Below are 26,471 nucleotides of genomic sequence, written 5' to 3'. Positions count from 1 at the left end.
CTGCTCTACTCTTGGACCAACAGATCCACTCGCCCTCAGCCTGGTGGCCCTGCAATTCTGGGCTCAACACTGTGGTCGATGTGGGGTCAGCCAAAGTTCATCCCTTTTCACGGGGAAACTCTGGCCTACACCGTGGTCTCGTACTCCAGCAGCTCCTGGGAGGTCCCGACGCTTCGGTACTGCAGGCGGGGCGTTGTGGGTGAGGAGTACTCCAGCGCCAGGATGGTCTTCCGGAGCCGGCGGTCAATAAAATGAGCATCCCAGGCGGGGTACTTCTTCCGAGGCAGGTCAATCCGAATGACAGGCCCCTCTGTCCGCAAGGTGCGGGCCACAGGTGTGGGAGGCAAGCCAGGCCGCACCTGGAAGACAGGTGGCGTGGGAGTCCCCGCACGCTCGCCTCCCACGGAGGCCCCATCCCGCTCAGGGCCTGTAGTCCTGGGCAGGGACCTTGGGGGACTTGTGACAGCGTCGGCTGGTGGGCCACAGGGCCCTGGGGCCTTAGGGAAGATGCAGCCGGGGGCCTGGGGACTCAGCATGGGCCCGTTGGGGTGCAAGAGACAATAGTAGACACACATGAAGAATACGCCCAGCGCGAAGCTGGAGGCCACCACACAGACCAGAATGAGCGAGTGGAAGTCAGTGGAGAAGTTGCGGCTGGAGTACCAGAAGCCGGTGAGCGCGGCGTTCTCCAGCAGAACGATGCAGTAGTAGAGGGTCACGCGGTGGCGGCTGCGGCCCTCCTTGACATTGAACCAGCAGAAGATGTAGATGATGCCCACTACCATGTTGTAGATGATCTCTTCCCACTTGGACATGCAGAAGTCCGTCTCACCCTGGATGACCCAGAAGGTCATGACACACCAGTGGGCCACGATGAAAATGCCAAAGTAGAGCTTGTAGACACTGGCGAAAAGCGCGAAGGCCAGACTGCGGGCCGCGATGGCAAACAGGTGCCACAGCACCTGGGCCACGGCGCCCTTGTAGGACAGCGGCTGCTTGTCGTCCCGTGAGTCCCGCAGCACCTTCTGGTAGGAGGCCAGCGTCCAGGCCAGGGACACGAGTGAGGCGGAGATGGAGAGGGCTGTGGAGAGAGGGTGGGGGTGGGGGGGGCTGGGTTAGGGATGGGTCTGGGTTGGGGTCTGGGGAAAGGGGGAGGGGTCTGGGTCAGGAGCAGGGCTCTGAGGAGGTGTGGGGGGCAGGGTCTCTAAATCAAGAGGGGTGTGGGGAGGGTCTGGGTAGGTGGTCTTCCAGAACATGGATGTAGGGCTGAGAGTGGTAGGGTTAGGAGCTTCCACAGGGGTGGGGACATCAAGGGAGAGGGGAGGTGGGTGATTTTGATTTCTGTAAGGGTCAGGTGCAGGTCTCTAGTAGGGGGCTGTTAGGGTGCAGGGGTCTTGGTGGGGGGTGGGAAAATAGGGTCCAGGACTCTGGGAGTGAAAAGGAGGTGAAGAGGCAGGGTCATGATTAGGGAATGGAGAGCCAGAGGGGACTGTTAGAAGCTATAGGCCACCAGGATGAGGCTGGGGCGTGGAAAGGAATATCCAAGCTGAGCACAGCTGAGGGCATGGGAAGAAAATGCCAGGTGGGAAGTTTCGATGGGGGCCCGGGACCCTGGGCAAGGGATGTCCGGGGCACCTGAGAGATGGTGATAGAGTCTTTTGAAACACTGAAGGTGTGTCAGACAAAGTCTGGGTGGGAGGAGAGTGGGGAGCCCCAGGGAGACAGGGAATATGGTTTTTTCCTCTGACACAGGTGATGCAGTGGTAAAGAATCCGCCTGCCAATGCAGGAGACTTGGGAGATGCCAGTTCAATCCCTGGGTTGGGAAGATCCCCTGCAGAAGGAAATGGCAACCCATTCTGGTATTCTCGCCTGGAAAATTCCATGTACAGAGGAGCCTGACGGGCTACAGTCCATGAAGTCTCAAAGGGTCAGACACAACTGAGTGACTGAGCACAGCTAGGTGGCTGTGTGGGGTGACTACCTGGGGACCAGGACAAAACCTGGGAGGAGTCTCCAAGAGGGCTGAAGAGCAGCCAGGGGTGATGGAAAGGCTCTCTGGAAACGGGTGGTGACTGAGAGGGTCTGAAGCAGAGCAGTCCCCAGGAGATGCAGGCTGGGATGGGGACAGTCTAGGGAAAGAAACGGACAGGGAACTTCCCTGAGAGCCTGCAGTGTGGTGATGAGGTCAGGGGCCTCTCTCGACTTGGCAGAAGTGGGGGTCTCGTCTGCCCTGGCAATGGGGAAGGGAGGGCGGGAGGGGGCCTGAAAGGAGGCAAGGAGGTGAGGTGGGCGGGGCATAGGTGTCTCCTAACATTGAGAGTAAGTGGGCCATTGCAGGGGACGTGGGGGGTCTCCAGAGGCCTGGAAGATGGGGAGAGGAGAAGGGGCGGGGCCTCTAAAACCCGGACAGTGAGTCGGCCAAGGGTGCGGGAGTGGACAGGGCCTCCGCAAGGGGCCTTAAGCCCGGGCAGCGGACCAGTGGCGCTGTCCTCTGAATCCCGGAGACAAGTGAGCCCCCGGGGGCGGGGCTCCGGGGGCGCGCAGGCGCGGGGCGGGGCTCACCGGGCAGCAGTTTGGGCGCGCCGCCTTCGTGCACCACCAGGCTGAGCTGCAGCACGAGCTGCGGCGCGCTGCGCAGGAAGGTCTCCAGCAGGCGCAGCATGCTCACGTCGGCGCTCTCGAACAGCATCCGCCAGTAGAAGTGGCGCCGCAGCCGCTCCCCGCGCCAGCGGCTCTGCAGCCCCAGGTACATGGCGCGCAGGTACCTGCGGGAGGACGCGGTGCTCAAGGCCTCGGGCTCGCGCGCGCTCGGCCCCCTCGCCCTCTCCCAACCAGCCCCTCGCTCCCGCCAGCAAGTGCAAAAGGCCGGGGCGTAGTGTAGCCCTGGGCAGGTCACTGCTCGCAGCTTGTTTCCTAGGCTGTGAAACGGACATAGCAAAAGGATCGCCTCTCAGAGCTGTTCCCAATGGGTTCACTAGCTTGAAGCACTGGCATACAGCAAGCCTTTCATACAGCATTATCAACATCACATTATTGCTGTGATGAGTTAGGTCCTGCTTTCTTTGCAGGATTCCTGACACTGTACCCTGAGCTTACACTAGCTCTATTATTGTCCCCATTTTATAGATGAGGAAACTGAGGTCTTGAGAGTTATGTCCCTTGTCCAAGGTCACACAACTAGGAAGCAGTGGAACCAGGATTCATATCTAACCATTAGACAACACTGCCTCTCACTGTAAGCCCTAAAGAGTTGCCTACATACAGGTTCAGGTGGCGTTCGGGTACCAGCCTTCAGTTCTGTTGCCAGCTTCCTGGCCTTTCCCCCAACCCCACCTCTGAGTGCCCAGTTCTCCCCGTAGGGAAGCTGCTCAGAGATCCCCTGGCATTTCAAACTTGGCTGCTTCCTCTGGTGCCAACTGCTCACAACAAACTTGACAGCTCCACCTGCTTCGCACTCATCACAGATGCTCACGATGCTCACGTTCATCTTCATGGAACACCTCGCCTTGCCCTTCAGTCCCCACCCTAGCCCTAAACCTGGACAAGTCTTGCTTTTCATCCAAGGCTAAGCTATTAGACATGACTTCTTTCAGGCAGCCTCTGCTGACCACCCCCATCTGAGGCGAGGGGCTTTCTCTAGCATCCCTCCAAGCATTGCACTTGTCACAGGAGTTGTAACTGCCTGGTTATGCATCCATCTCCCCCAGAATGAACTCCATAATGATGACTGGTTGGCTTGCTAACTGCTACACCCTCAGTTTTTTGCACATGGTAGGTGCCAATCCATGTTGGCTGCAGGATTGCAAACTTGTTTAACGGAATGGAACTCTGGTGACCCTGTAGAAGGTATGGAAGGGAGCCTGAAGACTTGACTTCAATTCCTGACTTTTCTAATTTGCTGGGTGATTTTGAAGAAGACGTGTTTCTCTGAATCCTAGCTGATCCCATCTAAAGTGGCTGTGAGGATTAAATGGATGAGAGACTTTGCAGCTATAAAGTGTAATCCCCATTAGGGTCACAAAGGACCTGTCCACACAGATCCCGGCCCTGGTTCCTTGCCCAGCAGATTCACTCCTGGCAAACTCAACTCCCAAATTCTGAAGCACAGGACAGGTGTGCCCTCTGCTGAAACCAGAGAGGGCTCCCCTAGGAGTCATATCCCCCCAGATCAGGGGAGAAAATCCCACCAGATTCAATGGCCATATCACCTGAATCTAGAATCAGGGAGCCAGGGATCTGGGGGTCTATTCCCACATGTGAAGTGCTGGCATTTCCAGGATGTTCTGTAGTCAACTATGTGTCACCAGCCCCAGGGAGGAAGCACAGTGCTCCCTGGAATTTGTGCTCAGCTAAAACCCAGAGTTTCCCCAAATGAGTGTCCTGGTCTGAGCAATGGTGTGGCCCCCTCTGGGGCTCAGCATTGCCATCTGCCGACAAGAGGGATGGCGTTGATGACACTGAAGATCCTTTCAGAGCTAATGTTCTGGGACCCAAAGTGTCCCCCCAAAACATGGCCAGAAACACCCATATAGGGCTCTCCTCCCCATCCCTGGGTCTTCCCAGGACCAATGGGTGGGGTAGACACACCCTCAGTGTGACAGGATGGCAGTGAGGACAGGGAAGAGGGCTGTTCCCTCAGAAGCTGACTCAAGAAATGCAAAGGTCCTGCAGTCTAACTCTTCCGTCCAGCACTGGAATCCCTCTGGCAGTTCCCAGCCTGTGCATTTACCCCTCTGCTCACACACTCCTCAGAACAGGGATACTCTACCTCCTGAGGCAGAGCCTTCGGTTCTAAGCCGCTCAAGAGCCAAATTGAGTTTCTTCTGATTGAGCAGGAATTTGCCTCCCTCTGATTACTATTCTTTGGACCCCTGCCTACCACCACCCGCCCCCTGCAAGGATCTCTGCAACTAGAATATTCACTTACATAGCAAGGGTATCTTGACCTCTTGCTGTGTGCTAGGCCCTGTGCCCTTAAGTATCTCATAGTCACATGAGAGAGAGAGATAAGCTAAGAGCTGAAATAGATGCTCTAAGATGCTGTGGAACTCAGAGAGGAGACGGATAACTTTAGCTGGGGAAGGGGGTCAGGAAAGATGTCCTGGAGGAAGAAACATTTGATCTGTTTTAAAGCAAGCACAGGAAGGTATACAGGAAGCACAGAAGGGCATTCCATGTGGAAGATCCAACTGAAGTGAAGGTACAGAGGCACAAGAGAACGTGGCTTTTTAGGGGAATGGCCAGTGTTTTGCCAGGCCTGGAAGTAAGGGTTTTCCTGGGCCTTTGAAAGACTAGAATTGTGAAGGGCATCGAATTTTTGGAATGAAGAGTTCATACTTCATTCTAAATCTGAATTTGGTCCCAGAATCAGGGGTGATATGATCAGCTCGGTGGCTTAGAAAGCTCACTCTGGAAGGTTGGCTTGGAGGACGGCCAGGTGAGCCTGGGGTTTGGTCCAGGCATGAGATGACAGGCCTGAGTTAAGGCAGGGCACAGAGGAAGGGGCTGAGCACAGAGCTGGAGATGCCAGAAGTGGGGGCAACTAAGAGAGAGACCAAGATGACCCCCAGAGCTTCTGAGGCCCCCCAATGCACACCAGGTGTCCCAGCCCCTGTCTCCCTGCTCCCCATTCCCTCTCCCAGTCCTGTGGCTCTGGCTTTGGACAGGAAGGAGAGACCAGCTGGTCCAATGTGAAGGGGCCTGGGGAGTTGGGGGAGGGCAACACCCTGGAAGTTTCCCTCAGGCTGGAAGACCATCTGTTTCCTGGCCTAGGTCAGCATGAGGGAGGCCCCGGCCCGGCCAGCATCCATCACCAACTGACAGGCTGCCTGCCCAATTCCCCGCCCACTCCTGCCCCCTCCCGTGCCAGCTCCCAACACCCATGCCCAAGCGAACCGCAGACAAAGGGCTCACCCAGCCCAGGGCCACTGTGGGCTGGAGCAAGGAAGCAGGAGGGGAAGAGAAAGACTTCTGAGACCCAAGAACATTGGGTCAGTGGGGAGCATGGAAAGATCATGCTACAGTCTGGGGATAAAAGGGTCTCCGTTTAGCCTCATTCTGCCCCTTTTGGCAACAGGACCAAAAACCATGGCTGTCCCTTCCAGTCTGCACTAAACACTCATTGCCAAAAGCCTGCAAGGTTTTCATGGGCCTGGGAAAACGTCTGAAGCCGGGGGGGAAAATTGGCTCTAAAACACAGGGAAAAACTGTAGAATCAAAATTAATAAATGTTTAATTAAATGTCTGCAAAACAGAACATCATATCAGCCAGTCAACTGCAATTTGGCTTTCATCTGATTATATATAATTTACACTTGATGTTTGATATGGCTGCATTTTAATATGCTTGATAGATAGATGTAGGGCCCATAAAGGTCTTAAAACAGCCCAGCCCAGGACACGTAACCTAATTTCCCTGGGCTTCAGTTTTACCTTCTCTAGAAAGGGGCCAGCACTTGCCCTCCTGTCTACATCATAGCCACTGGGGTGAGGATCAGGAGGCAAGGTGGATATGCTGGGTTTGGGGGTTTGCCCTTGCCCGGGGTGCTGTGTGGCCTTGGATATTCTCTCTCTCTAAGCCTCATTTCACCCCTTGTTGTGAGCATTTGTAAACTGTAGGGGGATGTGCACATAGAGAGGGGGAGCATATGCTAGGTGGGGGCCTCTGGCTCCTCCTGATCACCAAGCAGCCTCTCTTTTCATTAAAATGTGGTTGACGTACTAGCAGCCTCCCTTAAAACCTCCTCCAGGAAGCCCACCCAATTCCATTCTATGTGGAAGAAGTTCACCACAAATGGGACTGATGCCATCCACACAGGACATCCCGTCTTGGGGAAAGGAACCCAGCCTCGGGGCAGTGCCTCTGGTCTCCTGCAAAACATATCCTCAGTCTGTCCATTCGCTGCCACCACCCTGGTCCCGGCCATCATTATCCTCTGCTTTCTCAGACCTATATTCATTCCTGCCCCCCACCCCTGCCTCCTGCCCCAACCCTGTTGCCGTAATCCATTATCCACATGGCAACCAATGGAATATTTTAAAAACTAATCATGTCAGATCATGTTATTCCCCATCTCAAACCCTCCCACTTGGAGTAAAATCCAAGCATCTCCCCTTGGCTTGCAGGCCCTAAACCATCTGGTCCTGCCTGTTTCTCTTACCTCATCTCAAACCACTGTTTCATTCGTGCCCTAGAGGTTCCTGGAACCCAGCCCAATTTGTTCCTGACTTCCAACCTTTGCACTTGCTGCCTGTTCTGCCTGGAGCCCCCTTTCCCCAGATCCTCCTGTGACTCCCAGGTCACCTTCTCAGAGAGGCGCCCCCAGGCCACCCATCCCATGTTGCCCCTCCACTCTTGCTGAATCCCTCTCGTCTCTCATGTCACTCTGTCATTTTCTTCTTAACGTACCTTATGATACAATCTTATTTATTAATTTACACTACTGTGGTTCACTGAGGGTTGGGACCTCATCCATTTTGGTCCCCACTATATCCTCAGCATCAGTACGTGTAGTCGGCACTCGATAAATATTTGTTGAATGAATACACGTGCATGAGTGTTTGCAAGCATCTCCCTCCTGACCCTGGCAGCCCTGGGGCTTCTTTGCCTGAGTCTGCATAGAGCTGGGATATCTGTCCTTCTTCTTCCAGGAAGCCTTCCCTGATGTTCCTCGCTAACGCTGACATCCCCCCTTCCCCACAGCCTTAAACTGCCTGAGGCTGGTGTGCACCGAACCTAACAGACAGTTTCTACCACCCCCATTTTACCGGTGAGGAAACAGGTGCTCAGAAGTCTTATTTTAGATCTAATTTGCTGACTCCCAGTCTTGGGCTCAGAGAAGAAGACTGTCTGGGAGGAAATTGGAACAGTAAGTGTTTATAGTTAAGACTGGGGTTGGGAGCAAAACAAGCAAGCCTGGAGAAAAGAGAAATCTGCAGTGGAGGTGTGACATCCCTCCACTCAAGGATCCAAAAGGCTGTCCCCCGCCACGAGCAGGCAGCTGGCAGGAGATGGACAGAGCTCATTCCCTTCTCCCTAGGCCCAGCATACCCCAGCACTGAGGGCTCCTCTCTAAGAAGCAGAAGGGAGAAGGATGAGGGATCCCACATCCCTGAGAAGCCCAGAAGCTTCTGGGCCCAGTGTCAGGGTCACCCTGTCTGTCTCCTGTGCTCCTGGGTTACCCCGAGTCTCTGGCACTAATCAGGGTTGCTGGCATTGGCCTTAGTCTCCGTGCAGATGGTCAGCCTGGACCCGTCTCTCTGTGGTCCTCAGTCCCACTTCTTTGTGGGTCATTGTCTCCGTCTCTGGCTCAGATCAGCCTGTTGTTGTGTCTTTCCTGTGAATGCAGGGTCAACCTATTTATGTGTCTGTTCTTCCATTACTGTCAATCAATCTACTTGTCTGTCAGTCAGTGTCACCCTGGGACCTTGGGTCAGTCCTTGGACTACAGGTCACCTAGTCTTTCAGATACCATGTCCATCTATTAGTCAGCTTGACGCTGGGGTCCTCAGTCAGCCTATCTGTCTTTCTGTCCCTTGGATGTCAGGATAGTCTGTCTGTCCCCTTGGATACCAGGTCTGCTCTTCTGTCTGTCTTTCTGGCTGTTTCGTGGCTACTGCCTGTTAGTCTGTCTGTCTTTCCGTCTCTCCATGGCTTGGTCCATCTGCTGGTCTGTTGCTCAGCTCGTGGCTCGCGTGACTGCCAGTTTTCCGGCCGCCCTCCCCTGCCTGCTCCCCCTCTCCCGACTCCAGGGCTCTCTCTGTCTGTCTGCGTCTCTCACATCCTCGGCGCCTCCATCTGTCGATCTCGGTGTTTCCGAGTGTGTGTTCTCGTCCCTCTCCACGCCCCCTCATAGCTCTGGGCCAAAAAACACAGCAGCTTCCAGCGGCTCCCCCGCTCCTGCTCCATCCAGGAACAGCCCTGCACCACAGCCAGCTCTCTGGTCTTCAGTGTGGGTCCGGCTTGCAGGCTCTGGAGGGTGACCAGGCAAGGTTGATGGGAAGGAACAGGAACGCTGGACCAACTGAGCCCACTGCCGCTCTGGCAGTCTGTATGGGGATAGTGTGCAGGCATTAATAACAATAATAGCTCACACTTATTGAGCACCAACTGTATGACAGGCTGTGCTTTTTATACATAGTGTCCATTCCTCACAGCAAATCTTTGGAGTGGACACTATTACTATCCTTATTTGATAGTATCCCTATTACTATCCTTATGAAGAAGCTGAGACCCAGAAAGGGATGGCGACTTGTATAAAGTCACCCAGCAAGTTTGCACCAGACTTAGGACTCAGACTTGGCTCTCCATGGGCCCCAGCTCCAGGGAAGGTGCTTCGGTTGCCTGGAGGGTATGCAGAGTGCTGTCCGGGAGGACCCATGTCGGACGGGGCTGGACCTAAAAGCTTTGTCTGGAATTACGTGGGGGGGGGGGGCGGGAATTACCTGAGGGGGAAGAAACAATTTTGGTTGGAGAGTCAGGAGACCCAGACTCAAGGCTGGGTCTTTCTGGGAAAGTCCAGCCCCTCTGTGGGCTTTAGTCTTCCTATAAAATAGGTCCCAGAAACCTGATTCTTGCTTGCCCCAGGGAGTTTTCATTAGGCCCATCTCCCCACCAATCTAGTTCTGATAACACTAAGACCCTACTGCTGTGTCCTGAACCCAAGCATTTCTCTCCATTTCTGTTATTTCTCTGGTCCAAGCCACCCAACCCCAAGCAGCGGTAGCCTCTGTGCACCTTGATCTCCTTCCCTCCATCCTTGCCCTCTTAGACCAGATACTTCACACAGCAGCCTGAGGGGTTCTGCAAAACCCTCCATCAGGTCATGTCACTCACTACTCCCCTTAGAATAAAATCCTCACCATAATCTTTGGGGCCCAGTGTGATCCAGCCCCTGCCCACCTCTAGGACCTCATCTCCCACTACCCTCCCCATCTCCCCCTACCCTCCCCATCTCCCCCTACCCTCCCCATCTCCCCCATCACCAGCTACACTGGTCTTGCTTCTTCGTGAATACTCCAAGCTCTTTCCAGCCTCAGGGCCTCTGCCTAAAAAGGGCTTTAACAACACCTGGCAAATTCTATTCTTTCCACCTCAGCACAGTGTCACCTCCTCAGAGAGTCCTTCCCAGATCTTCCCTGCCCCGCCTTCCAAAGCACTTCTGCCCCTCTGGCCACTTTCTGGTCAAGTTACCCTATTTTCTTAATAATATACATCACAACTGGAGATGATCTGATTTACTTACTTACATATTTCTTGTCTGTCTCTCCATGAGTGTGGGGACCACGCTTGTCCTCTTCTCTGCTATGCCACCAGTGCCTGGCACATTGTTAATTCAGTATATATTTGTTGAATTCTTGAATGGATGAATAAGGAGTATGAATGTATTTTATAAGCCCCCAGTTGAAGGCTGTCAAGCGCAGAGGGAAAGAGTCAACCTTTAGAGTCAGGGAGCTCTGAGTTCAGATCCTGATGCCGTCATTTATTGTCTGTGTAGTTTTGGGCAAGTTGTGTCCCTCTCTGAACCCCTCTGTTCAATGCTCACCTTTTCTGGGTAGCTATGAAATCAGAAAGTGTTGAGACTTCCGTGGTGGCACAGTGGCTAGGAGTCCACTTGCCAACGCAGGGGACATGGGTTCGATCCCTGGTCTGAGAAGATTCCATATGCCTTGGTGAAATTAAGCCCATGTGCCACAACTACTGAAGCCTGCGTGCCTAGAGCCTGTGCTCTGCAACAAGAGAAGTCACCACAATGAGAAGCCTGCACATCACAACCAAGGAGTAGCCCCTGCTTGCTGCAACTAGACAAAGCCTGCACAAAGCAATGAAGACTCAGGGCAACCAAAAATAAAATAAATAAAAACCATTAAAAAAAAGAAAGAAAGTGGTGATTTGTATAAAATGCCCAGCCCAGTGCGGAGCACTCAGCCAATAAGAAGTTTTAAGAAGCAGACACTCAGAGGCTCCAGCAAGAAGAGGAGGTCTTGTAGTTTCTGGTGGGGCTGAAACCTATTCCTCGCTGACTTTCCCTGGTGCTGACTCAATCTGTCCTCAGAAGACAGAGGGCCAGGGACTTTCCTTCAGGGCAAGGTATTCTTCAGGGCATTTGCCCTCCTCCAGAAAACAAGAACCACTCACTGAAGACCTTCTGTAGGTACTTTGCTAACATCCTCAGTGCGGCTTATGACATTTTGTGGGCATGATTCCCATTTTCCAGATGAGGAAACTGAGTCTCAGAAAAGAGGAGGTTCACTGACATTTATTCACCCAGCATTTTTGAGTACCTACTGTATGCCAGGAGCTGTACTAAGCACTCTCAGGAGCGAGACAGACCTGATGGAGGACCTGGACGTTAATGAAATCATCATGTAAACCTGAAACAACAGACATCCTGTGGCTTCTACACGTGCTCCAGCCAGCTTCTGTGCTCCAGCGCTGAGGAAGGCAGTGCTATTAGAGAAGGGCCCAGCTGGGGAAGAGCGTGGCAGTCAGGGAAGGCTTTCTGAAGGAGGTGGCTACTGAACCATGATCTGAAGCAGGCACAGGAGTTAACCAGGTAAAGGGAAGAAAGGGGGTTTCTGGCAGAAGAACAACATGGGCAGAGGTCCTGAGTTGGGAGGGAGAAGTAAGTAGTCAGAACAGCTATAGCTCCCGAAAAGGAGACAAGGAAGCAAGGGATGAGGGGTCCATGGTGAAGCATTTAGTCTTTATCTGAAGTCAAAGAGAGGTTTTAAGCAAGAGGATGAAGATCACGTGAGATAGCACTTCTGCATTTTAGAGGGAGTACCTTGGCTGTAGGGAACAGATTGGAGGGAGGCAAGGGTGGAGGGTGGGAGACCAGGTACCAGGTGAGAGGTGAGGATGGCCCAGACAGAAGAGATGAGCCTCAGAAATGTTTAGCAGGCACTTGGAGAAGTGATTTGCCCAGGGTCAATAGCAAGAAGCATCAGAATTGCACCTCAGGTTAGGGATGGACAACTCCCCCATTTCACGGCAGGACACGAATCAGGCTGAGGACCTAGATGTGATCTGTATGTTCCCTGGGAAACACTGGGCCTCCAATTACATAGCTACCTCACCTGTACTGTGGCCAAGTACACTCTTGGGGGGAATGGCCTTGCGGCTCCCTCCCCATCTGTCCACCCGTCAATGCCGTGTGCTCCTGCAAGGATGCAAAATGGGACCTTCCTGGAGCTGGCAGCCCAATGAGTCATAAATGTCAGTAAAGGATGCGATCTTACACGTTTGGCTCCCGTTTCGTATGGTGCTGAGAGCTAGGCTGTCTCCTTCCTCCTCAGCAGCCCCCTGCAGAGACACAGCACTTTTTTTTGCTGGGCTAAGGCCAAACATCTCCCTGCCACTAATTTTAGGCTCTGGCTGAAAAGCTGAGACCCTCTCTCAACCCACCCACTGAAGTCAGCTCCCAACCAGTGCTTCTCTCTTTGCCTTGCAGAGAAGCAGGTGGCTCTTCTCCAGCAAAGTGTTTGGGACCAGGTTCCTGCCTCATGTCCTTCACTGTGTGAGCACAGCCAGATCTCCTTCCTTCTCAGGGCCTCACTTTCCCCATCTGTGAAATGGGTGCACATCAGAGACTAAAATCCAGGACTCCATACTCTAGCCCAAGGCTCTTTGTTCCCCCTTTTCCTGAAATCCTTGTACAACATTGGGATGATGTGAGACTGTGAGGGAGAGGGAGTTAGATCCTGGTCTCCTGGTGACATTTGAAGTTGCTTGAAGATCAAGGCAGGGAAAAAAAGCACCATTTTGTTTGTCTGGTCTGATGGATCCTAGATGGTAGAGCGGCTGAGCTGATATTATTAGGTACTCTGGGGAATGATAGAGTGGTGTCCTGTCTAAAAAGGCAGCTGTCCCTCAGCTCCAACTGATTGCTGCCTTTGGAAGGGAGAATGTGAGGCCAGTATGGCTGGAATTTCAATTTTTCAAGAAGAGCTGGGAATTAGGATACTTATGCAAAAAAACAAAAAACGAAACAAAACTCAATTTGGAAATGTTGGCAACAAATTTTAAAGCTACCATGTGAATTTAAAAGAAATTATTATTTCTTTTTTAGGTATGGTGACAGTATTACATATTTTAGTTAAATTTTAAAAGTCTATTTTTTAATGTACTGAAATATTTATGGATGCAATGATACCACACACACACACACACACACACACACACACACACACACGAAATTTCCATCACTGCAGAAAGTTCTTTCAGATGGTGCTGGCCAGGAGTTGATCATTCTTGGAACAGGCTGGTGGTACATGGAGGAATCATTATCCTGTTCCCTCTGCTTTTATATACTTAAATTATCTCCATAATAAAGTTTCATTAAACAGGAAGGGAAAAGGTACGATGTGGGCCAAATGAACACAGTCTTAGGCTGGACTTGCTGTTGGGCCACTGATTTGCAACCTGTGGTCTGGCAGATAAGTGTCACAAAGCCCTCAAGTCAGATCCACAGACTCAGAACTGTGAGGGGCTGTAGAGATGACTGGTTTATCCTCCAAACTGAAGACAGGAGGCCCTGCTCAGCTCCCCTGCCAAAGTCAGCCACTTTTGTCTGCATCCATGTCTGGTGATGTGGAGTTCACACGCTTGGGGCAACCCACTTTCTTAGGGGCAGCTTGATTGTCAAGGTGATCTTCCTTCTTATCAAACAGCTTCTGCCTCCCTTTAACCTCCTGTCACCTATCCTCACACTGTCTCTGAGTCACAGATAAGTCTCCTTCCTTGCAAGAGAGGTCTGGGGGTGAGAGGTAGTAAGCGTCAGGTCCCTTGATGCCCTTCTCCCAACCCCTGTCTTCTTACTAAGCAAGTAGGATGGGCTGCTACTTGGGCCAATAATGAAGTAAAGTGAAGTGAAGTGAAGTCGCTTAGTTGTGTCCGACTCTTTGCGACCCTGTGGACTGTAGCCCACCAGGCTCCTCCGTCCATGGGATTCTCCAGGCAAGAATACTGGAGTGGGTTGCCATTTCCTTCTCCAGGGGATCTTCCTGACCCAGGGATCGAACCCAGGTCTCCAACATTGCAGGCAGACGCTTTAACCTCTGAGCCACCAGGGAAGCCTAATTGGTGGTAAATATTTTCTGAGAAAATAGTATGTGAAGGCCCATGCATTTATATTATTTCAAGACATCTTTTTTTTAAATAAGTGAATGTGGTCATTTAACGTAATGATGGCTCCTTAAAAAAAAAAAAACAAAAAAAAAACATTTATTTATTTATTTATTTGGACACACAGAATGTGGGATCTTAGTTCCCTGACCAGGCATCAAACCTGTGTCCTCTGCTTTGGAAGCGTGGAGTCTTAACCACTGGACCACCAGGGAAGTCCCTCAAAACATCTTCACAAGAACCTTAAGGGGTGGGTTCTATCATCCCATTTCACAATGCAACTAGAGCTCCAGCTGGTGGGGCAACTTGCCCAAGGTCACCTAGTGAGGAAGCCATGGTGCCATGGGCTGTACCACTGCTCCAAGCTCTTAGCTACTTTGCTGTCTTGTCTGAGTCCTGGGAAAACTCATCCAGGATCCCCAAGGCCCCAGCTGAACTTTACAGATGGGGTAGCTGAATCCCAGGCAGTGAAATGTCTTGCTCAAGATTCTGATTTTAGAAACAGACTCACAGAGTTAGAGAATGAACTTTTGGTTACCAGGGGGTAAAGAAGAGGGGAGGGATAGATTGGGAGTGTGAAATTAACATGTACACACCACTATATTTAAACTAGATCATCAACAAGGATCTACTGTATAAGTCAGGGACCTCTCCTCAATATTCTGTAATACCCTAAATGGGAAAAGAACTTGAAAAAGAATAGATACATATATATGTATAACTGAATCACTTTGCTATACTCCTGAAACTAACACAACATTGTTAATCAGCTATATTCCAATGTAAAATAAAATTTGTTTAAAGCCACATTAGTAATAGTAACTTTTAGTCAGAGAGGGAGAACCCAGAATATTAACAGTGGGGGAAAAGTTCTGATTTTCAAGATTCTATTCAGTTCATGTGAAAATTTATTGAGCACTTACTGCATACAAGGAACTTTACTTCTTCTCTCTCCTGAGTCAGCCGCTCGTGCATCCTCCTGGGAACTCAGCCCCAGGGTTGCTCCTACTATATCTTGCACTAATACATATGTATTGCCCTGAGCCTGCATTTCTTCACTGACAGTTTGGAGGGCTGCAGCTGCAGATGAAGGCCTAAGCAGACCCCAGTGTCATGTCTACACAGTGAAGTGCTCCCACATGGCCTTAGTGCTCCCCTCTTCAGCCGCAGATGCAAACCCTGCTTCAACAGACTTCATGTTCTGAGAATCTCCAATGCAGGCTCAGTTGTTTCAGATGTGTCTGACTCTTTGTGGCCCCATGGACCATAGCCTGCCAGGCTCCTCTGTCCATGGGATTTTCTCAGTAAGAATACTGGAGTGGGATGCCATGCCCTCTTCCAGGGGATCTTCCTGACCCAGGGATTGAACTCGCTTCTCCTGCATTGCAGGAGGACTCTGTACCATTGAGCCACCAGGGAGCCCCAAGAATCTCCTATGGACCTCATCAAAGCTGGCTGGGTACAAGGCCACCAATAGTAACAGAGGGTCTGCTTGGAGTCACTCACCATGGGGGACAGAGAGAAGAATGAACAAGGCTTCAACTCCCCAGGGGCTTGTAATCTGGTAAGAAAACCAACCAGGTGGGCAAGGATCACAACAGAATCTGATCAGGACAGTGGGGCTAAGAAGAATGAGTAATTGTGCCTGGGGGGAAAGTCTAAGAGGAAGAACCCAGAATGTGTTAACAGTAGGTATTTTATACTAAAATAAAATTTAAAAATTACTTTTCTGACTTTTTCTCTTTCCAAAGCAATACATGATTATTTGTTTTCTAAGAATACGCTTAACTAGTAGAAGGCAGCATGTTTTGGTAGTTACACATGTGGGCTTGGGAGCCCGACTGCATGGCTCCCCATGTACTGGCTTTCCTATTTATGTATTGAGAGGCTATTACCTCTCTGTGTCTCAACTTCCACATCTGTAACAATAAGCCAATAACTCTAGCTAACACTAATCGAGAATGTATGATGTTTTGATTACTGTGCAAAGCAAATTCCATATATTAATTCAACAGCCTTCGCAAGGGCCATTTGTATAGGCATGTTATTATTCCACTTCACAGATAAGGAAACAGGCCCAGAGAGGTTAAGTAATGTGCTCAAGGTCACACAGCTCATAAGTGGCAGAGTCAGAGTTTGGGCTCAACAGTCCTTATTCTACATTATCACACTCCCAACCTGACAGGATTGAAGAGGAATGGTCTAATCTAAGTCTCTAAAATTGTAGTTATAATTCTTTTTTTTTTTTTCTTAATAACATCTGATTTTTTACAAACAGATTTTTTTTTACAAACATGTTTTTAAAATGTGTATGGGTAAAATGTATATATGTATTTCTTGGTTAATTAAAAGCCAGAGTAAAATCTTCAAGTGATATAAGAAATACCTAGTTAATAAGGGAAAAGTCTCTCCTAACCCCACCTCTCAGCCCCCAGAGATCATGAGCAAGGACAGTCTTCTTTGGACCTCTCATGTGCTGCCTGAAGTTTCAACGAGCACATACAATTACTTTTTAAACAGACAAAATAAGCAAGCAATTTCCATTTTAGATGAAAGAACAAACAACAGTCTGTCTGATTGAGGGGGTGGGAGTTGGGGTCTGAGGGGTAGAAAGTGGCACATGTTGGGTTTGTTCAAGGAAAGCTACTCCGAAGAGGTGGCTCTCTCTCTCTTTTTTTTTTTTTTTTTTTGGTTGCACCTTGCAGAATGCAGAATCTTCGTTCCCAAAAGAGGGATGGAAACTGTGCCCTCTGCAGTAGAAGTGTAGGGCCCTAACCACTGGACTGTCAGGGAGTTCCCAGAGGTAGCATTTGAGCTTGGCCTTGAAGGGAGTGCAGAGTTTCACTGGGTGGAAGATGAAGGGCGAGGGAGGTGTTGCTGAAGGAAGGAGAGCAGGCAGCTGCTCAAGGCACGAAGGAAAAGAGCGTGTGGCTTATGGGGGGGTGGGCATCGGGGGTGGGCAGAGTGCTGAGGAGATGAAAGGGCAGGAGGTAAGGGGCTTGACACCAGGCTACAGCTATAAGACTCGCTCCACGGACAGAGGGGAGCCAGGGCAGGCCCTCTGGCTACAGTATGGCAGGGTCAGCTCTGAGCTTTCAAATTATCATTCCGGCTGCAGGTGGAGGCAGGATGGGGAGGGGTAGGTTGGGGAGGGGAGGCACTGGAGGCTGATAGGATTTCCCAAGGGAAGAATTCCGAGGCCCTTACAAAGGCTGAGTGGTGAATGGAGAGGCCAGAGTAATCCCAGCCCATCTTCCTTCCTCTCCCTAGGGACCTTCGCCCCAGCTGCCGGGGGTTCAAAGCCATTTCCTGGCAGCCCTCCCTACTCCCCCAGGGCTTCTCCTGTGTGGTCTTTATAGATCAAACAGGGGACACTGGGCCCAACTGCCGCCGCTGTGTCTGTTAGGGGCTGCTCTAATGGCCTGTTGCTCCCAGCTGGGCAGAGAGGGGAGGACGGTAGGGTGGAGAGCATCCTGGAGAGGGGTCTCCCAGGAGGTGGGTGGTGAGGCTCGACTGCAACAACCCCGCAAGGTCAGAGCAGGGAGGGACCTTGCTGATAGTCACAGAGTTCAAGGGATTGTAAAACATGTTTCAGTTGTAGGGCTGTCAAAACAAAATCTTAGAAATGCAGTCATCATATCAAGAAAAGAGAAACTTGAGATGCTCAAGCTGAAATGATTGTAAGAGGTGAAACAGTTTGAAAACCACTGTGGAATCCAACTCCTGACCTGTTTTATAATAATACAAATAGTAATGGTTACTGAGAATTGAGCACTTCCTGTGTTCCAGCTCCTGTGCTACACATACATTCTTTAATTCACTACTCCTCCAGATCACACGTGATAGATATTGTTAGGAAGTATGTCCAGTTTGCAGATGAGAAAGTTAAGGCATAGACAAGTTATACCATTTGCCCAAAATCACAGAAAGCGGCAGACACAGGTAATAAGGCTGATTCCAGAGTATGAGTTCTTAACTGTTAACTGGGCTCAATGTGGTAACTGACCAAAGAAGAAAAGCTGTCCTGTCTGCTATGCTTGAAACAGGTCCCTCCCTGCTTTGCTACTGCCCTGGTCCAGCTCCCATCTTCTCTCACCTGAATCATTAAGCAGCCTCTTTGTGGGTCTCTGGACTTACCCTGGCCTCCCTCCAGTCCATTTTGCATCCAGCTGCCAGAGTGATCATTGTAAAACCTAAGTCCAGATCCTGTTCCTCCTCTGCTCAAATCCTCTTGGGCTCCCCACTTTGTGCAGAGTGAAAACCCCAAACCTCCCCTTGGCTCTGTGTTGTCCAACCCCAGCCAACCTGTCCACAATCATTTCTTACACTCTCCCCTCAGCTCTCTCCTCTGCCCCAGAGACTTCTTCCTCTGTTCCTTTCCTATGCCTGGAACACCCATCCCAAGATGTCCACACAGCTCCCCCTCACTCTGTTCAGCCCTCTGCCCATGTGCCCACCCCTCAGAGAGGCTGCCCTGACCACCTTATCTTGAAGGACTACACTCTCACCCATTTCACTTTTTCCCTAGGGCTTACCACTATCTTGACCCATTATATTTTATATTCTGTGTTATATTTTTATTAAATATTATGTTTATACTAGGTAATTTATATTATGTTTATTGGTTTCTCCCACTGGAGTTTTGAGCTCCAAGAGGGCCAAGACTTTGTCTTGTTCACCACTCTATTTCCAGCACTTAGAGCAGTGCCTGGTAGACAGCTGGTGCTCCATGTATTTGTGGAATGAATGATTACAGATTAAGTGCACAGCTGCCATGTCCCTATGGCTTCAGGGGCCTTCTAGGCCCTCTTACCTTCCTGCCCACTCTCAGACCACTTACTCCGTGAACAAACTCTTTCCACAGGGAATAAAGCTCGGGCTGATGGTATGAACCACTGCCAGCGGTTCTGAATACTTAATGATGGGCCGGTTCTTTGCTAAACCCTTGGTATATTATCTCGTGAGACCTCGAAACAACCCAAGAGGTGACACCATTATGGTCTCATTTATAAAGGATGAAACTCAGGCACAGAGAGATTATGTGTCTTGTCAGGATCACATATATAATGTGGTACAGTTATGATCTGAATCGAGCACATTTGAATCCAGAGTTCATGCTCTTAACCATTATGTGAAGAATAGAGTTTCCCAGAGAGGAAACCCAGAGCCTGGTTTTCACACCAGGGAGGTCACTAATTCATCTTCAAACTTTTCTTGAGTGCAGAGCTTGTGAGGAGGCAGAGGGAGCAATACTGGGGCCTAAACATGGAGGAGGTGTTAGAGGGAGGGCCTTCGATGTCCAGTTTGCCTCCTTCCTTCTTCTCCCTCCTGTTTGGGGTCCCCAGATCCCGACAGCCTGGGAGGAATCCCATGCCAGATCATCTCCCACTAATTGGCTTAACAAATCATGCTTATCTGGGCAAAGCTAGGGCCCAGTGAGTTTAAGATTAGGGAAAGCAGGATTCATGGCTTACTGCTCTGCTGCCCACGGGGTCAGAGGGGACAGGGTTAGGACTTTAATTGGCTTAACAGTGCTGAGTGGCTTAACAGCTCAGAGGGTTGTGCAGGGCGGGGAGGAGCGCTGGGCAGAAAGGGATGAATACACAGGTTGGTGTCCAGCCCACAGCCAGCTTCGTGTCTGACCAGAGGATCTGTGTGTTCTCTCAGGTATCAATCTGTTTCTGTGCTGGGCCATTGCTCTGGAATCTTCTAATGCAGCCAGCGTGATGGTAGCAGGGATAGAGCTTGGGCTTGGGAACTGGACAAAAGTAGGTGGACATCTCACCTCTCCCCTGCTGCCTCGATGGTTAACCTTGGGCAAGTTACTTTACTTCTCCAAGTCTCACTTTTTGTCTTATAAATGGGTAAATCAACTGCCACCAGAGGGAAGGTTTCAGGGCAAAAAAAGGATCACATTCCTCGAGCACCTCACATGGGGCCTGCTGAGGCTTGGAGGGTGAACAGTGTCTGTGAATTCCTTCCTTTCCTCTCCCACCTCAGAGCCCCATTTTGCATTTAAAATAATAATACCCATTGTTTGAGAACAGAAAAACAAAGGACTTCAATCAACTGTGAGGAGCTGGCCAGAAGTTACAAGGAGGATGGGGCCCACATTTATTTCATGTAGTTGACATTATTTTTAAAAACCTTAATTAGTAGTTAAATACTGGCAGAATTCAGCTCCCCTCCCCCCCAAAAAAAAACCCAATTTCTGATTTCTCAAGAGAAATCAAGACAACGCCTGGTCCATGATTTCACATGGCACCATCAGCTGGAGTTGGGTAGTAGCTTCATCTTCTCTAGGCTTGCCTCATACTGTCCCTTGACTGAAACCCATGTACTGACACAGGTCTATGTTATCTAGCTCCTTTTTTTTTTTTTTTTTTTTTTAATCTAGCTCCTTAAAAGTATTCAAATTTCGATTCAGCATTGTATCAGTACAAGCATGAGGAGTTGAAAAACATCTTTAGGTTTCAGAGTAATTTATTTGGATTAATTTATTCAAAATTTCAGGAAGTAAATGACTGGCCAATCCCCCAGCTTTGATTCTGCAGGTCACACACACACATCTCCTTCCTCATTACCCCAGGTTCCACCCGTGAGAACATCTGCACCAAGTCCCACCTAACAGTGAAGCGGTTCTTTGTGGGAACCTTTCACATGGTAAGCAAACACGTTGTGCCCACATTGCTTAGTTTCTAGGAATACTAATCCTGGTGGCTTCTCGTCTGGATTTGCCTCCATTTAGCCATATCCTCCGGAGAAGGCAATGGCACCCCACTCCGGTACTCTTGCCTGGAAAATCCCATGGACGGAGGAGCCTGGTAGGCTGCAGTCCATGGGGTCGCTAAGTTGGACACAACTGAGTGACTTCACTTTCACTTTTCACTTTCATGCATTGAAGAAGGAAATGGCAACCCACTCCACTGTTCTTGCCTGGAGAATCCCAGGGACAGGGGAGCCTGGTGGGCTGCTGTCTATGCACAGAGTCGGACATGACTGAAGTGACTTAGCAGCAGCAGCCATATCCTCAGTCATTTTAGAATCCAAAGCTTTGGGGACAGGGGCCCAGAGGCTTCAGCCCTGATAACTAGACCCAGAGTCAGAATTCCAGAAAAGGGAAGGCTCTTAAGGTCATCAAATCTATTATTCTCATTTTACATACAGGAAAACTGAGGCCCAGAGGTGGGAAAAGCCCTCGCCCAAGGTCACCTAGCAAGCTAGTTACAAACCCACATAAAGTCTCCTGATCCCCACACTACCCCCAATCCAGCACTTTTCTGACAATATGCACTGTCTCCCCATCCTTATCCACATAGTTCAACTCCCTCCCCCTCCTTTCCCATTCTTATCTCAGTCTAGCAGAAGCCCTGACTTTCTATCATCCTGGAATCTTGGGATCTCAGATTCATAATTCTTTGAGCTTGGGGGACACTTTAGTGGCAGAATTGCAGGGTAAATAAATTGAACTTGAGCTTTGAAGGCAGAGAGTCTTGAGTCCCAACGCTTCTACTCTCTAGTCGTGTGACCTTGGGCAAGGATGTCCCCTTTCTGAGCCTCCATTCCTTCATCTGCTAAGTAGGAATGATAATACAACCATGTTACAGGATTCCTAGGAGGGATACAGGAGATGAAGCAGGTAAAAAGGCAACCAATAGGCTGGTGCAAAGTGAGTGCTTAATAAAACAATTGTTACAGAACTGTAAATTAGGGTCTTGTGTCCAGATGTGATCAAAGAGAATGGAACTGGGCAAACTGAAGCACAAATATCCTGTCTAAATTGTTCTAGGCCTGGAACTGCTAGATGCCTTTTTTTTCCAAGGGAGAGTGAGGACTCTAAATTTTTGAAATACTATACAAGCTAGACAAAACACTACTGTAGCCCAGGTTCAATCCAAGAGCTATTAGTTTGTCATCCCTGCAAAATCACCTCATCCCAACCCCCTCACTTTACAAATAGGGTTGAGTAGAAATTGCTAGCCCTTTCATCTAAGAAACCATGGAGTTCAACGGACTCTCAGCCATCTGCGGCCACTCTCCTGAGACCCCCACCCCCACCCTGTTGTCATTTTTCGCTCTGTTTGAGGGAAATTCAGTTTTATGTTCAAGAAAAAAACTATTCATTTCTTGTAAGTAGATTCTGAGCATAGGGAGAAGGAGGTTTTGAGGTAGCCAGTGAGTCAAGGGGCAGTTGGCCCACTTTAGGCTGAAGGGAAAGGGGGATGAAGCTTTGGCTACCAAGAATAGGAAGTTACCATTTCAGAATCTAAAAATATCTTTCACCATCTGTCCACTCGGGCACAGAATGATAAATGCAGATTAGTTCCTGGATGTAGACATGAATATTTTTATGTGTCAAGCTAATAATAATACCACCACCTTGTGTGGATAGTGTTCCACCCACCTCTTCCCCCAGGGCAAACTAAATGGAATACACAGAACATCTAGGCAAAGCATAGATGGGGAAACCAAGGCAGAGAGAGATTTGGCAACATAACAAGGGTGACACAGCAAGTAAGCAGCTGGGACAAACCCTGGGAGTCCTGTTTCCAACCCTCAGCCCAGAACTGAATCTACTGAGTTTAGCAGAACATGTTAACAAGTAGCAGAATAAACTTAACAACAGCAATAATCACCCTTTACTCTGAAGTAGCATTGACTTTTTCCATGTTTTCCCCACATCTGTGATAATCATGATAATCTACTATATTCCTAAAATATGTTATAGTCTGCAGGGCTTTTACAAAGACCTTTCCTCACCTGCCCAACCCAAAGAGGTAACAAAATGTGATGGTAAGTCAATGAGATGAGAAAAAGAGGGAATCTCCCTCATTTCACAGGTAAGGAAACAGGCTTGGAGGGAGGAGGGGTTTGCCTAAGTTCAAATAGTAGGCAAGTTCATTCTGTCAGTACACAGTACAGCCCAACTTACTAGAGAAATACAGACTCAAGGGAAACCCTAGGTTCAGAATTCCCCCTGTCTCCAATTAATTCAGCTCAGCTCAGCAGGCACCCTCAGTCCTGGCAGAGGAAGCCTAGAATTAGGCTGCTGTGCAAAGCCTCAGTTTTGTCTTACTGTCCTGAGATGAAAGAACAGCTAGTGGCTATCTAACCTCAGATTTAAGATCCCATATCCCCATGGCCCTGTTTCTTTTGAGGGTAAAGGTAGAGACACTGAAGAAATCTTAGGAAGCAGAAAGAGCTAGACACCTTCTCAGCTGGGTCCAGTACACCCTTTCCCAAAAGCCCAAAAAGTTTGGGCAGGATATTCATTTAGTTGCCTCAAATTCTGTTTCTCATGGGAGGTTGGGAATGGACTGCAATTCCAAACTGAGAATCTTTGACAGCAGGAAAGGACTTCTGAGATCTTTCCTAAGCCCAGGCTCAGACTCAGCACTCAGGCAGACTGGAGTAGGACAGGGCTGGATGGAGCCCTGGGGCCCTGTTCCAAGCTTCATATTCATCTCCGTTGGCCCTGGGCCCTCCTCATTCACACACCCCTGATGATCTCTTTCTCTTTCTTCTTGCCCCATTCCCTATCTTTAGTAGCCAGATCAGAGAGGATGGAATTGAAGCTGGTCAGAGTTAGAGGGCAGAGATCAGTGAAGAGCCGGCAGAGAAGGAATCAGAACTGTAATAGGGTGGGGCGGGGCGGAGGTCAGGACATAAGGGGGCGTGGAGGGTAATACAAGGACTGGGGCGGTGGGCAGCCCCTTACCACCCCCACTCCTCCAACGCGGTTCTCTCCACCTGAGCTTCTCCTACCTCCAGACCTGGCCGAGCTGCAGGAGGTGGACGAGGGTCTGCAGCAGCCAGATGCAGAGGCGGCAGCAACGGCGGCGGTAGGTGCTGGCCGAGGAGGGCGCGGGTCGGGAGCCCAGCTCAGGACTGCCTTCTTTGGTCCGAAAGGCGACGGCGCTGTCCTTGGTGCTGATGACCGGCCCGCCGGCACCGCTGTCCTTGGTGCTGACGGCGGGTCCCGGGGCCCCCGCGGGCTCCGTATAGTCGTAGACGAACCAGCGAAAGCTGAGCAGTTGCACGACAAGCGAGGGCAGGAGCACAAACAGCAACGTGAGGCCGAAGTAGGTGTGCTGACCCTCCAGGTAATAGGAGGCCGCCAGCCACAGGTCCGTGGCGCCGTCGGAGAAGAACACGAGCAGCGCGCACAGCACCCAGCAGCAGTCCCGCAGCTCGTAGCGCGGCCCCGGGCCCCCAGCCCCCGTCACCCCGGGCCCCCCGGCTACCTCTGACGCCTCCCCGCGCCCTCCTGCACTGCCCCGGGCTCCTCCGGCCGCCTCCTCCGGCCCCGGGCCGGCCGCGGCCACCGCTCCATCCGACTTCGCGGCCATGTTGGCGGAGCAGGAGGCGGGGAGCGACTTCCGGGCGGCGGAGGGGGGGTGGGGTGCGGATTGGGGAGGACTCTGTGCAGGCGGCTCCCGCCTCCTCTTCTTCTTCCTCTTCTTCTTCCTCCTCCCTAATACTTCAATTATTCATTCCCCTCGGCGCCGCCCCTGCCTTCCCCCACTCCGCCTGGGCTGTGGCTGGATGGGGGCAGACCTCCGGGGAATGAAGAGGGGGAGGGGTGGGGAGAGCATCCCAGGTCACCCTCTCCTTCCTTCCTCAGAGGCGTGGAGCTCCAGCCACATGCTTTCTGCCTCTTGGCCCCCCTCCCCACTCCACTTCCTTCGTTCCTCTTTTCTTCACCGGTCCTTTCTCCATCCTTTGCTCTTCATCTCCTCTGTTTACCTTTGGTGGTCAGGGTCTGAAGAGGGTAGGGGACCAGGGACTTTGAAAACAAGGAGCTTTTTAGGCGGGCACCCCGATAACCCATTAGTAATCCGTGCTCACACACCACTTCCTAGTTTCCAAAGTGTTCACATATTGTTCCATCCCTTTCTTTGATCTTGAGAGGTCTCTTTTCTTATTGTCTTTTTCTTACTGCGTTGAAGCTGAGTAAACTGCAGCTCTGAGACTTGCTGTCTCTTCCCACTCTCCCCTATCCCTCCCTCAGGGACTGCCTTCATTTGGCCACAGCCTTAGTTAAATAGAGGCTGGGAAGGGGGCAAAATCAGAGGGAAAGGGATGGGAGGAAACACCAGGTGGAGGAAAGAGCAAATGCAAAGGCCTAGAGGCATGAGACTGGAGGGCATGTTTTCAAGCAAGTCTGGATCACAGATCGAAGGAGGTGGAAAGCTAAGAAAGATGAGGACTAGAGAGTTCCAAGGGATGCAATCCTAAAAGGCCAGAAGTAATGGGCAACCATTGCAGAATTTGAGCAGGGAAGTAATATGATCAAATCAGTATTTGGAAAAAAACATTTTGCTGCCAGAGGAGAGAATTGCTTAGAGGGAAGCAGCCTGGGGATGGAGAGACCAGAGACAGAGAGAGAGAGAGGTAACAGTAATCCAGGAGAGAAGAAGGGTCCCTCATATGTCTTGGGTATCCCTAGCTCACCAGCCCATCTCACCCTGCTTTGCTCAGATTGGATGTACCAGGGTATCTATGATACAAAGACTCATGTAGCAGTTTCTCTTTGCTCAGGACCATTCCAAACACTGTACATTTACTAACTCTCTAACCTTATAATTTGTGAGGCAGTGTTTGTTTTCCTCCCATTTTACAAATGAAGAAACTGACTCACAGAGAAGGTTGTTTGTGTGTGTGGAATCACACTAAGTGCTTACAGTTAGTAAACACCAAGTCAAATTCAAAGCCATCATCCAGTTCCAGACTAAGAACCTTTCTACCTTCCAAGGGGAGGATAAGAATTAGGTGAGAAAGGGAGGAGAGAGGAGGGGAGGAAAGGAGGTTTGAGGATCGCTCTGCTTCAGAGTGGCAAGAAAGGGAAGATGAAGGGAAGACAGCTGCCTTGGGCTGGGAAGCCCCAGCCATCTGCAGCCCTTCAGCCCAGCATCCCTTTCATGTCCAGGGACTGTTTTGGTCCCAGCGATGTTCAGGAGGTTGGAGTGGCAGCTGTTGTCCAAGGCTGAATGTGGAGAAGGAAGAGTTAGGGATTAAGGGAGTTTTCCAAGCTGGATACAAAGCTGACAATCTCCCCATGGGCCTGTGTAGACTGGTGGGAGTTTTGATGGGTTGGGCTGGAGGGGAGTCAGAATCCCAATGTGATTAAACAAGAGCAGTGTCTCTTCCTTCCTTTCTCCTCTACGACCCTAGGTAGGGAGATTCATGGGGCGCACAGAACCAAGAGCAGAGGGAAGATCTGACCCCAGACCCAACTGTGGCCCTGGGCCAGCTCTACATGTGTCTGATAGGGCCTGACAAAGTCAGGTTCTTGGCCCCACCCAATGAAGACAGCCCCTCTACTTCCCATGCTTCTCCACATT

At 50.5% G+C, this 26,471-nt stretch overlaps 1 protein-coding gene across 1 annotated transcript; it reads right to left on the bottom strand.

Moving 5' to 3' along the window:
• On the bottom strand, positions 1–24,476 carry XKR7 (XK related 7). Its single transcript, XM_055544722.1, has 3 exons — positions 23,893–24,476; positions 2,565–2,767; positions 1–1,081 (listed from the first exon to the last, which is right to left on the bottom strand). Exons 1-3 carry the CDS (start codon positions 24,474–24,476, stop codon positions 126–128), a joined length of 1,743 nt encoding a protein of 580 aa, XP_055400697.1. The 3' UTR covers positions 1–125.
• Positions 24,477–26,471: the final 1,995 nt, after the last annotated feature.

This window comes from Bubalus kerabau, chromosome 13 (genome assembly GCF_029407905.1).
Source record: "Bubalus kerabau isolate K-KA32 ecotype Philippines breed swamp buffalo chromosome 13, PCC_UOA_SB_1v2, whole genome shotgun sequence".
NCBI classification, from domain to species: domain Eukaryota; kingdom Metazoa; phylum Chordata; class Mammalia; order Artiodactyla; family Bovidae; genus Bubalus; species Bubalus kerabau.
This window is presented reverse-complemented; position numbering and strand designations above follow the sequence as displayed.